This window comes from Scyliorhinus torazame, chromosome 19 (assembly GCF_047496885.1).
Source record: "Scyliorhinus torazame isolate Kashiwa2021f chromosome 19, sScyTor2.1, whole genome shotgun sequence".
Taxonomy (NCBI): Eukaryota; Metazoa; Chordata; class Chondrichthyes; order Carcharhiniformes; family Scyliorhinidae; genus Scyliorhinus; species Scyliorhinus torazame.
Genome location: NC_092725.1, coordinates 134858711 through 134872009, shown reverse-complemented (window position 1 = coordinate 134872009; position 13299 = coordinate 134858711). Strand labels below are relative to the sequence as shown.

The 13299-nt window shown below is 46.8% G+C and overlaps 1 protein-coding gene across 2 annotated transcripts in view; it reads left to right on the top strand.

The window, feature by feature from the left end:
• Positions 1 to 13299, top strand: part of mdfic (MyoD family inhibitor domain containing) — a 91050-nt gene that overhangs the window by 58556 nt on the left and 19195 nt on the right. For both annotated transcript variants that reach the window (XM_072485276.1, XM_072485275.1), the window contains exon 4: positions 10747 to 11022. In XM_072485276.1, coding sequence (XP_072341377.1) covers positions 10747 to 11022 — 276 coding nt within the window. The remainder of the gene's footprint in view (positions 1 to 10746; positions 11023 to 13299) is intronic.

Below are 13299 nucleotides of genomic sequence, written 5' to 3'. Positions count from 1 at the left end.
CTAAATTTGTTCTGGTTTCCCAAATCTGGCGCAAATCTTATCAAGCTTTTCGATGGTTTGTTCCGCAGTTGTTGACCTGCATCAGGACGACCTCAGGCCATCTATGACGGTCATGCATGAAGGCAAATGTGACAATGTACGAGCATTAGCTTGGCTCTCTGGCTGATGGTATTTGATCTCAAAGCAATGTGCAGATTATATTAAAAACTATCATTGAAGTCTGCTTGCTGCCAATGAAGGAATGCCCCTGGGTGGCCCAAAGATGGTTGTTGAGGGTCCAGAGCAGTGGCACCACGGCTGGCTCTGAGCACAGAAGAGCAATAGTAATAGGGGACTCTATCGTCAGGGGCACAGATAGGCGCTTCTGTGGACGTGAAAGAGACTCCAGGATGGTATGTTACCTCCTTGGTGCCAGGGTCCAGGATGTCTCCGAACGGGTAGAGCGCATCCTGAAGGGGGAGGGCAAACAGGCAGAGGTTATTGTACATATTGGTACTAACGACATAGGCAGGAAGGGGCATGAGGTCCTGCAGCAGGAGTTCAGGGTGCTAGGCAGAAAGTTAAAAGACAGGACCTCTAGGGTTGTAATCTCGGGATTACTCCCTGTGCCACGTGCCAGTGAGGCTAGAAATAGGAAGATAGAGCAGCTAAACACGTGGCTAAACAGCTGGTGTAGGAGGGAGGGTTTCCGTTATCTGGACCACTGGGAGCTCTTCCGGGGCAGGTGTGACCTATATAAGAAGGACGGGTTGCATCTAAACTGGAGAGGCATAAATATCCTGGCCGCGAGGTTTGCTAGTGTCACACTGGAGGGTTTAAACTCGTATGGCAGGGGGGTGGGCACGGGAGCAATAGGTCAGTAGGTGAGAGCATTGAGGGAGAACTAGGGAATAGGGACAGTGTGGCTCTGAGGCAGAGCAGACAGTGAGAAGTTGCTGAACACAGCGGGTCACGTGGCCTGAAGTGCATATGTTTTAATGCAAGAAGTATTACGGGTAAGGCAGATTAACTTCGAGCTTGGATTAGTGCTTGGAACTATGATGTTGTTGCCATTACAGAGACCTGGTTGAGGGAAGGGCAGGATTGGCAGCTAAACGTTCCAGGATTTAGATGTTTCAGGCGGGATAGAGGGGGATGTAAAAGGGATGGCAGAGTTGCGCTACTGGTTAGGGAGAATATCACAGATGTACTACGGGAGGACACCTCGGAGGGCAGTGAGGCTATATGGGTAGAGATCAGGAATAAGAAGGGTGCAGTCACAATGTTGGGGGTTTACTACAGGCCTCCCAACAGCCAGCGGGAGATAGAGGAGCAGATAGGTAGACAGATTTTGGAAAAGAGTAAAAACAACAGGGTTGTGGCGATGGGAGACTTTAACTTCCCCAATATTGACTGGGACTCACTTAGTGCCAGGGGCTTAGACGGGGCAGAGTTTGTAAGGAGCATCCAGGAGGGCTTCTTAAAACAATATGTAGACAGTCCAACTAGGGAAGGGGTGGTACTGGACCTGGTATTGGGGAATGAGCCCGGCCAGGTGGTAGATGTTTCAGTAGGGGAGCATTTCGGTAACAGTGACCACAATTCAGTAAGTTTTAAAGTGCTGGTGGACAAGGATAAGAATGGTCCTAGGATGAATGTGCTAAATTGGGGGAAGGCTAATTATAACAATATTAGGCAGGAACTGAAGAACCTAGATTGGGGGCGGATGTTTGAGGGCAAATCAACACCTGACATGTAGGAGGCTTTCAAGTGTCAGTTGAAAGGAATTCAGGACCGGCATGGTCCTGTGAGGAAGAAGGATAAATACGGCAATTTTCGGGAACCTTGGATAACGAGAGATATTGTAGGCCTCGTCAAAAAGAAAAAGGAGGCATTTGTCAGGGCTAAAAGGCTGGGAACAGACAAAGCCTGTGTGGAATATAAGGAAAGTAGGAAGGAACTTATGCAAGGTGTCAGGAGAGCTAGCAGGGGTCACGAAAAGTCATTGGCAAATAGGGTTAAGGAAAATCCCAAGGCTTTTTACACGTACATAAAAAGCAAGAGGGTAGCCAGGGAAAGGGTTGGCCCACTGAAGGATAGGCAAGGGAATCTATGGGTGGAGCCAGAGGAAACGGGCGAGGTACTGAATGAATACTTTGCATCAGTATTCACCAAAGAGAAGGAATTGGTAGATGTTGAGTCTGGAGTAGGGTGTGTAGATAGCCTGGGTCACATTGAGATCCAAAAAGACGAGGTGTTGGGCGTCTTAAAAAATATTAAGGTAGACAAGTCTCCAGGGCCTGATGGGATCTACCCCAGAATACTGAAGGAGGCTGGAGAGGAAATTGCTGAGGCCTTGGCAGAAATCTTTGGATGCTCACTGTCTTCAGGTGATGTCCCGGAGGACTGGAGAATAGCCAATGTTGTTCCTCTGTTTAAGAAGGGTAGCAAGGATAATTCAGGGAACTACAGGCCGGTGAGCCTTACTTCAGTAGTAGGGAAATTACTGGAGAGAATTCTTCGAGACTGGATCTACTCCCGTTTGGAAGCAAATGTATGTATTAGTGAGAGGCAGGATGGTTTTCTGAAGGGGAGGTCGTGTCTCACTAACTTGATAGAGTTTTTCGAGGAGGTCACAAAGATGATTGATGCAGGGAGGGCAGTGGATGTTGTCTATATGGACTTCAGTAAGGCCTTTGACAAGGCCCCTCATGGTAGACTAGTACAAAAGGTGAAGTCACACGGGATCAGTGGTGAGCTGGCAAGGTGGATACAGAACTGGCTAGGTCATCGAAGGCAGAGAGTAGCAATGGAAGGATGCTTTTCTAATTGGAGGGCTTTGACCAGTGGTGTTCCGCAGGGATCAGTGCTGGGACCTTTGCTGTTTGTAGTATAAATAAATGATTTGGAGGAAAATGTAACTGGTCTGATTAGTAAGTTTGCAGACGACATAAAGGTTGGTGGAATTGCGGATAGTGATGAGGACTGCCAGAGGATACAGCAGGATTGAGATTGTTTGGAGACTTGGGCGGAGAGATGACAGATGGAGTTTAATCTGGACAAATGTGAGGTAATGCATTTTGGAAGGTCTAATGCAGGTAGGGAATATACAGTGAATGGTAGAACCCTCAAGAGTATTGAAAGTCAGAGAGATCTAGGAGTACAGGTCACTGAAAGAGGCAACACAGGTGGAGAAGGTAGTCAAGAAGGCATACGGCATGCTTGCCTTCATTGGCCATGGCATTGAGTATAAGAATTGGCAAGTCATGTTGCAGCTGTATAGAACCTTAGTTAGGCCACACTTGGAGTATAGTGTTCAATTCTGGTCGCCACACTACCAGAAGGATGTGGAGGCTTTAGAGAGGGTGCAGAAGACATTTGCCAGAATGTTGCCTGGTATGGAGGGCATTAGCTATGAGGAGCGGTTGAATAAACTCGGTTTGTTCTCACTGGAACGACGGAGGTTGAGGGGCGACCTGATCGAGGTCTACAAAATTATGAGGGGCATAGACAGAGTGGATAGTCAGAGGCTTTTCCCCAGGGTAAAGGAGTCAATTACTAGGGGGCATAGGTTTAAGGTGAGAGGGGCAAGGTTTAGAGTAGATGTACGAGGCAAGTTTTTTTACATAGAGGGTAGAGGGGTGCCTGGAACTCGCTACTGGAGGTTGTGGTGGAAGCAGGGACGATAGTGATATTTAAGGGGCATCTTGACAAATACATGAATAGGATGGGAATAGAGGGATACGGACCCAGGAAGTGTAGAAGATTGTAGTTTAGTCGGACAGCATGGTTGGCACGGGCTTGGAGGGCCGAAGGGCCTGTTCCTGTGCTGTACATTTCTTTGTTCTTTGTTTTGTTCTTATTGGTGAAGTTTCCTCACCCGAAAAATAATGCTCTGCCTCCTTCTCCAACTGGGCGTAATTGGATTCAGCACTTATTAAGGTACACATGCAAAACCCATTGGTCCTTCTTCCCCTGAAGGGAGTTTGTGTGATACCACCGCCCCAACTCCGTATGGCGAGGCATCACGGGCAGGTTGTAATGGTATCTTTGGGTTGAAATGTATCAACACTTCTGACTTCGGTGCTTCTTTGATTGACAGATGTGCTTTTTCACACTCTGTTGTCCATTTCCATGCTTGTTTTATACACAACAAATTATGTAATGGTTTAAGCAGGGTCGCTAGATCCTAAACAAATTTCCTAACTCTCGGAATGATCTTAGCTGTGTTACGTTCATTGGTCGTGGGCCCTCCATTGTGGCTTCCATCTTCTTGGGTGCCTTGTGTGAACCCTTGCCAATGATCACATGACCTAAATATTGTATCCATGTTTGAAAGAAGTCACACTTATCTTTCCTGGCATGAAGACCATGGGTGGGATTCTCCGACCCCCCCGGCGGGTCGGAGAATCGCCGGGGGGCCGGCGTGAATCCTGCCCCGCCACTGCGATGCCAGCTGCCGAATTCTCCGGCGCCGGTTTTCGGGCGGGGATGTATCGCGCCACGCTGGTCGGGGGCCGTTGGCAGCGGCTCCCCGGCAATTTTCCGGGCCCCGATGGCCGTTTTCGGCCAGTCCCGCCGGTGTGAAATGGAAATGGTCCATCCCGGCTGGACCTGGCTTGGAGGGCGTTTAGCGGGGTCCCCGGGAGTGTGCGGGGGGAACCGGCCCCCACGGTGGCCTGGCCCGCGATCGGGGCCCACCGATCTTGGGCGGGCCTGTGCCATGGGGGCACTCTTTCCCTCCGCACCAGCCTCTGTAAGGCTCCGCCATGGCCGGCACAGAATAAACCCCCTGCGCATGCGCAGGAAACACGCCTGCGGTTCTGCGCATGCACCAGAACACGCTGGCAGTCTTGCGCATGCGCCAACTCGCGCCGGCCGCCGGCGGCCCTTCGATGCCGGTTGGCGCGCCGCCAACCCCTCCAGTGCCGGCCTAGCCCCCGGAAGGGCGGAGGATTCCGCACCTTCCAGGCGGCCCGACGCTGGAGTGGTTCACGCCGCTCTTGGCGCCAGTACGGGCCGTTCCATCAATTCCGGGAGAATCCCGGCCCATGTGTCTCAAGGCTTCTAGGTTATGTATGTTCCTGTCCTTTAGTACCAGTGATCAGTATCATCTGCAGACCACAAAGAATCTGGTCCATGGACCGTTGAGACAAACTGGGTGCCGACGTTGTACCAAAGCATAATCTCTTCTAGCAGAATAGGCCATTATGTGTTATAATACTGAACAGGTGTTTTGAAGGTAGGCCTGCGATAGGTCGATCTTGTTGAAATGTTGTCCTACTGCTCGGCTAGCAATCAAATCCAAAATCAATGGCAGCGAGTATTGATCTGTGCATGAAACCGTGATGATGGTTGTTTTGAAATCTCTGCAAATGTGAATAGTTCCATCCTGCTTCATTACAGGCACTATAAGGGTTGCCCAGCCACTAGTGATGATGGGTTCTAAGATCCCTGTAATCACAAGGCTGATTAGTTCAGATTCTACCATTTGGATGTATGGCAATGGGCGCTGCTCTAGTCTTGAGACTTTTAGGCTGGCTGTTTTGTTTGATCTTAATGCCACCTGTGCTCCCTTCATGGACCCCAGTGTGTCTTCAAATACACTAGTGTCCTTCTCCAAGATGATCTGGAGATCTGTTTTTGAATCAGCTAACCTGTTCACAGCACTCCCGATCAACTTTTATCTTCTCCAGCCAAGAGTGGCCAAAGAGATCAGGAAAACTTTCTCCAACATGGAGTGTCAGTTCTGCAGTTCGCCCACTTCTACAGTTAACTATGATGTATCCTCTTAGAAATGCTATTTCCTAAGTGTAGGTCCTCAGGGTGACACCTGGTGACTTTAATGGTAGATGATTCAATATCTGCTCATAGGTGGTCCTGGGATATAGGGAGATGGCAGCCCCAGTATCAATCTCCATTTTTGTAGGCTGTCCATTTAATTTTGGAACTACCCAGAACTGAAGTGATTCACCTTGAGCAGTACATTTAACTTCAATTCCTCGTTAGATTGATGTGCTGTGTCTTCATTTTTCTTATTAGTCATCTCTTCCACAGTGTGAATTATTTTGGTGGAATTCATTTTGTTTTTCTCTTTGGGTGTCCCCCTTTTCTTTCTTAAGACATTTTGCTCCAGTTTACTCCACGCTGTGTTTTTACCACATTCTTTGCATTGGCTATCTTTGCTGCAGCAATCTGTCTGTGAATGGCCTGTTTTTGCACAGCGATGACATGTCTGTTCCTGACTCAACTTTCTCTGGCCTGCATCTTTCTGCATTGGACTCCGATTTTCAGAATATTCCACCGATGGGCCAATGGGATTGAACTGTCCCGCCATTTAATAATAATAATCAGTTATTGTCACAAGTAGGCTTCAGTGAAGTTACTGTAAAAAGCCCCGAGTCGCCACATTCCGGCGCCTGTTCTGGGAGGCCGGTATGGGAATTGAACCTGCGCTGTTGGCCTTGTTCTGCATTACAAGCCAGCTGTTTAGTCCAATGTGCTAAACCAGCCCCATATTTTACTGGGGTACCGGGATATGCTAGTGACTTCCCTTCAGGAGCTTCCCTTAATATCAATAGTCCAGTTTATATTGTAATATAATATCATCGTAGCAACTTGTCTTGGGTTTAATGCGATGCAAGAAATCTCTCCGTCTGGCTCTACCTCTGTGCCTTGATCTAACTGCGCACGTGGCGAGCACTGCAGCCTGAATTCCTCGGGGTGTCGGTTTTAGTTTTAGGTATGGGCCTTTTTGGTTCCTGTTCTGACCTGCCGTTGACCCTGCCTCAACGTCAAAAGGTTTGATTATCTTTTCTTGATTGGAAATAATTTTTCCTGTTCCTCGTCGCCAGTATTCCTATGATCCTGTAATGTTCCACATTCGCAGGACAAAAGAATGTCACGTTGTCGCATCTGCGGTTAAATGCAAATGACAACTCCGGTTTAGCTGTTACCGCTGCAAAGGCTTGATCTAGACTGAGGTAAAGCCCGCCAAGCAGCCGATGGTGTCACAGACTAGTCACGTGACTTGACTCTTAAAGTGTGCACGCACAACACTACATTTTTTTCCAATTAAGCGGCAATTTGGCATGGCCATTCCACCTACCCTGCACATCTTTGGGTTTTGGGGGTGAGACCCACGCAGACATGGAAGAAGTTCTTGGACTCCCTTCCATTCGGGGTGGATGCGCACCATGTAGTCACAGAGCCATTTTTGTAACATTTATAAATAATACTGATAAACCGATGCGGATTACACAGTAATCCAATTGATAACGAAGGTTCATTGCTCCTCTTCTAGCTTAGTGCCTCCAGAGCATACAATGGTCAGGATTGAGCATTTTTCCATTTTATGTAATTGCAATCACAAAGGATGTTGCTGTTCTCCAAGCTGTAATTTTTCCAAAACGCGGGTTTCAAAATTTTTTTAAAAACTTTGGTTGTTGTTTGAAATGCAAAAATTATCAAATACTGCGGGGCAGTTACTACATTATGAAGAAATATGTAGAATATGCACAACAGAAACTTTCAGTTCAACGCGTTGTGCTGATGTGTATATGCCAGATGAATCACCTCCATTCTAGCTACTGATCTCTGCTTTTTAGTCTATCTTTCTATTTTATTTTTACTCTTTTTCCTTTGGAAAGTATCTAAGCTATCGACCTCAATCATGCCCAGTGGTGTTGAGTTTTATGTGGGCTAACCATTAACCAAGCAAAAACATTCTCCTTTTTCCCTATTGGTTTTATCAGTAATTATCTTAATTTATGACCCTAGTTCTGTTCTACTGAACTAAGGGGACAAAGGTTCAAATTAATTTGAAAGAAAACCAATTTTGGAACTGACGTTGGAAAGAACAACACCTGGATCAATCAGCGGAAAGTTATTTCAATATTTCATGTTAATTGCAGGAAGTTCTTGTACGTAAACCAAATGAACACAGCCCTGCAAAGTATGTTCTGCTAAGTTCCCAGGTTCGATCCCCGCTTACGTCACTGTCTGTGTGGAGTCTGCACTTCTCCCCGTGTCTGCGTGGGTTTCCTCCGGGTACTCCGGTTTCCTCTCACAGTCCAAAGATGTGCAGGTTAGGTGCATTGACCATGCTAAGTGTCCAAAAATGGTTTCCTAGGTTATCATAGAAGTTACAGTGCAGAAGGAGGCCATTCGACCCATCAAGTCTGCACCGGCTCTTGGAAAGAGCACCCTACCCAAGGTCAACACCTCCACCCTATCCCCATAACCCAGTAACCCCACCCAACACTAAGGACAATTTACCATGGCCAATCCACCTAACCTGCACATCTTTGGACTGTGGGAGGAAACCGGAGCACCCGGAGGAAACCCACGCAGACACGGGGAGGATGTGCAGACTCCGCACAGACAGTGACCCAAGCCGGAATCGAACCTGGGACCCTGGAGCTGTGAAGCAATTGTGCTATCCGCAATGCTACCGTGGGGTTACTGGGTTATGGGGATAGAGTGGAGGTGTGGGCTTGGGTAGGGCCGGTGCAGACTCAATGGGCCGAATGGCCTCCTTCTGCACTGTAAATTCTATGAAGTATTGTGAGTTGGCTTATTTTGTCTTGCTTCAGTAGTAGGAAGATCAAGTTGAGAACTTGACAATTAAGTTTTTAAGTTAGCTCCACCTTCCTTTCTGTTCATACCGTATGTTGGAACAACCTTGAAAAGTTAGCTTGGCCCCTTGTCCTTTTAAGGTTTAGTTCAGTAGAACACAACTCATTAATCAAGATGATTACTGATAAAACCAATAGGAAAAAAAGGAGAATGTCTTTACTTGGCCATATAATCTTGGCAAGAATTGCTGTACTACTCAGTAGATTGACCTCTTAAAGCCCACCTTATCAATCTACATTTCTACATTTCATTGTACAGTCAAGTTTTCAGTGTTCAGGTTCTTAAATCAACAGAGGGACACCAAATCTATCGTGCTCATTTGGCTTCCTATGTACCCCTGTCATAAATCCAACAGTAACTTGGGCAATACTAAACATGACGGAGCAACATAATTGACACTGCATTGTAAGTATCACCTTATTGAAAGGGCAGTCGGTTAACCTTTCAAGACAAATTATTTAACCCAGGAAGATTCCCCTTAAGTGCCTATTTACAGGTCTTGGAAGTAAGCTGGCAAGAAACATTCTTCATTCTATAACCTTTTTTCTCGCAAATTTTCTCACAGATTGGGCGCACACACACATACGTATGCATCAAAAGTGACATTCAACATGATTTTATTTTTTAAAACTTTGTGTACACCCGCTCTCTCTCTTTCCCTCTCGCTCACCTTCTCAAATAGCTGGTTCTCTGACCTTGTGTACTTCAGTGCATCTGTTCTTTGACTACATGAAGGATTTTAATTGCTCCAGTAATGCATAGCTTGCTATTTCCAAGTCATAGAATGATAAGAAATAGCAGTTGGCCATTCGGCCCCTTAAGCCTGCTCCGTCATTCAGTAGGATCATGGCTAATCCCATATTCCTCAAGTCCACTTTCCTGCTCTTTCCCTGTAACTCTTGATTTCAGTGTTGATCAGGAATGTATCTCTCAGCCATAAACATACGTAAGTTCCAAGGATGTAAGCCAGGATCGTATTGATTAGAAATGATTGGTCTAAGTTGTTCTGGGCAGCACCGGAACACAAGTGATTAGCGCTGTGGCTTCACAGTGCCAGGGTCCCAGGTTTGATTCCCTGCTGGATCACTGTCTGTGCAGAGTCTGCACGTTCTCCCCGTGTGCGTGGGTTTCCTCCGGGTGCTCCGGTTTCCTCCCACAGTCCAAAGACGTGCAGGTTAGGTGGATTGGCCATGATAGATTGCCCTTAGTAACCAAAAACGGTCAGGAGGGGGTATTGGGTTATGGGGATAGGGTGGAAGTGAGGGCTCAAGTGGGTCGGTGCCGAATGGCCTCCTGCACTGTATGTTCTATGTTCTTGGGTAGGATTGTGCTTTTATTGCAGCAGGTAAACCCAACTGGATCTTGATAACTATTAAACCCAGAATGTACGGAAGCAACTATTAACACTATTCTAATTTAATAGGCGGATACGCAGGTTGGGAATATCCTGAGCCCAGTTTCATTAAAGTTTGATATTTGTGGTCTCCTTAAACATCTTCTGTATAGCTTGTGTAAATGCTTGCCAAGTTTCTGTTCTTTTGATCACCAGGAGCATAATGTGTTGAAGAATAAACCAGTGTCCTGAGTTAACACCGAGAATTTCATTCCTAGTACACATACGCTTCTACTTTCACAGAATGTACATGATTGTTTTGAAAGAGGCAGCTTAACTCTCATCAAGTCCGTGGTGGCTCTCTGCGGAACAGTCTAGTCAATCCCACTCCCCTACTCGATCCCTGTAACCCTGCAGATTTATTTCCTGCAAATTTCCTTCCACTGCCCTCATGGACAGCGCGTTCTAGCTTATTGCCACTTGCATTAAAAAAAAAAGTTATTTTTCGTATCTCCCCTGCACATCTTGCCCATAATCTTAAATCTGTGCCCCCCCCCCCGGGTCCTTTGCTACTTTAGAGCAAATTAATTATCTTTAAAATTTATTGTACAACATAGTTACTTCTGGTGTTGACACGTGGGATTTAAAAACTTGCATTCAAGGATTGTTACGGCTGTTTGTCTTCTGGCTGTTTCAGCCATTCTGCTGCCCTTTGATTGTTTTGGGTGGAAATCAGCCTTTGTTTGTCAAGTAAAACTCTTCGGTTTTCTTTCTTTTTTTTTCTTCTTCCTTTTCAGCTCAACCTCGATCACTGCCTTGGCCAACTGCTTCGGCACCGGAACAGACTGAGGGGGAAACTGGCAAATTGCCAAATGGCCTCATGGGTCTGAGTAGTGTAAACGGAATGCACAACGGGGTCACGCATGGCATTCCAGACCACAGAAAGCTCTCTGCTCCAGTCTCTCAGAAAATGCACCGAAAGCTCCAATCGAGCCTTTCCGTCAGCAGTAACGGCAGCAGGAAAAGCAAATTGAGCTCGATAAACTCTCAGAAACCTGCATCCACACCAGAAGGTAAGTTTAACTCTGCAGAATTGTTTTGTCACATTCCAGTACTTGTTTTAAATAATGCTACGGGACATGACTAGTAAAGAACCAGGAGCTACGCTTAACCTGTGAGAATTCTAGGTGGCTTTTTAAAATTCTTTTTGGTTATTATATGCCAAGGAATATTTCATTCAGTAAACTCTTCAAAGCAGAGTTAAAGAAAAAAGAGAATGATACAGTTCCTTCGTAGGCTTATGAATCACTGCTTTATCCGGACATCCTTACCAACCAACAGGAAGCAATTTCTAATTTAAGGATTTAACATCATGTAGACTGGTTGCTTGTCATGTGATTCGGTGTGACTACATATTGACTTATCTCGAATTATACATCGATTTTGCAGATGTCAGCTTCAAAATCCAATCATTCCGTTCACTTAAGGCCTCTTGTGTCTTGCATAATCTCGATTCAAGGACTCTTATCAAAATAAGTATCCTATTGGCACTGAGTAATTTGTTTTGCATTCTTAACGTCATGTCCAGAAAGGTGCCTCACTTTTAAGCCAAAGTGTGTCCACATAATTATGTTGTGGCGCAAGCGCCAAGCCCTTCCCTTTTCAATGTGTCAACCATTCATATGCAGTTGGCACCTGATGGTTGGATGCTACTCAGATTCAGTATTTCTGATCGAATTTCCCCTCCCTATCTCACGATGGTGATTACTGAATGTGTTGCACATCCCACTGTCCTGTCCGGCAGAGATCAGCTGACACCCTGCAGAAGGAGATTTGAACTTGGAAATCACCGTTTTTTTGTGGCTCAATAGCAGACTGTGGGGGCAAACAGATCATTTTTGGGGGGCACTTCCTCTTGCATTACGCCATATTGGTAAAAACAGCTTAGGTTCCGAGATCAGATGCAAAATACTGAGGATGCTGGAAACCTGAGATAAAAGCAGGGAGTATTGGAAGAAATCAACAGGTCTGGCAGAATCTGTGGAGGGAGAAACTAGAGGGACGCGTATTAATTTTAAAATCTGAGTCCATTCCGGGCGGGATTAGCGGGGTACCGGGAACAACCACGCTACCAATGGCACTCTGTAGCTATTTCGGGCCCTGCTGGGGAACACCCCTCCAATGCTACACTTGGGTAAATTATTGCACTGAGGAGTTGCTCAGTACAGGAAGAGATCGGGCAGCTCTGACTCCTGACGCAAGCCCCGGACCCCACCCAATACCCCAACCCACCTATAGTGGGTTCTTCGAGGCCCCTGCATCCCACCTCTCAGGGGCAGGGCACTCCTGGGCCCGATCCCCTGCGTGGGTAAAATGCCAGCTTGGCACTGCAATCCTGGCACCCTGGCAATGCCAGGGTGGCGTCCAGGTGGCACTGCCAGGGTGCCAGTCTGGCCATGCCAAGATGCCCATGTGGCACCAGCATGCCAGACTGGCCAGAGGCTGACCACCCAAGGGCCGATGATTGCCTGAGACGCCCCCCCACCCCAAATGCTATTCTGTCTGGTCCCCATTTGCGGGGACCAGTGCTAAATGTCACCCAACTGGGGTCTCCTTGGCGAAGCCGGTAGATGCCTGGTGGCCGTCCAATCCAGACTTGGTTAAGTTGGCAATTAAGCTCACTTAACTATGCAAGTATGGACCCCGCCGATCCAAGCCTTTGTGAGCCCTTTGTGGAAGGATCCAGATCGCGATGTCTCGGGAGACGTAACCCTCGGGAATCCCAGGAGAGGCCTCTCCCAGGATCTGTCGGCTGTGTCCTGTCCTGATTCTGGCAGGACATGGCCGGTAAATCATGCCCAGAGCTAACATTTTGAATCCGTGGGACACAGATGCTTTTCCTGCAGAGTTTATCCAGTATTTTCTGTTTTACTTGCGTTCCTAGATGACTGCCTAAAACAAATGTGTAGGTAAATGAGGGTAAATTTGCCTTCGATAGGCTTCTGGAAATAGTTGAACAGGAGTTGGGAATGTTGTACTCGGAATTCATAGGGTTGATGCAATCTAAGTGGTGACCGCCACCTAGCCTTGGGCCTTCTAGTTGGGGGTTGCATGCTTCCAGCCTGCCATAGGATACAGATGCAAAACTGAGCCACAACCAGGCTTCATGTGAAATCTTTAACAGAGGAGTCTGTTTAACAAATATTTTCAGTCTCACTTCTTCTATCCATCTTCTTTTATGACGATTAATTGACTGGAGTGGTATGCTTTGCAGGTGTGGTGAACACAAACTGCCCCTCTGAGAGCAAATGCAGTTATGCGCTCTTTTCATATAGGTTTAGACAGTAATA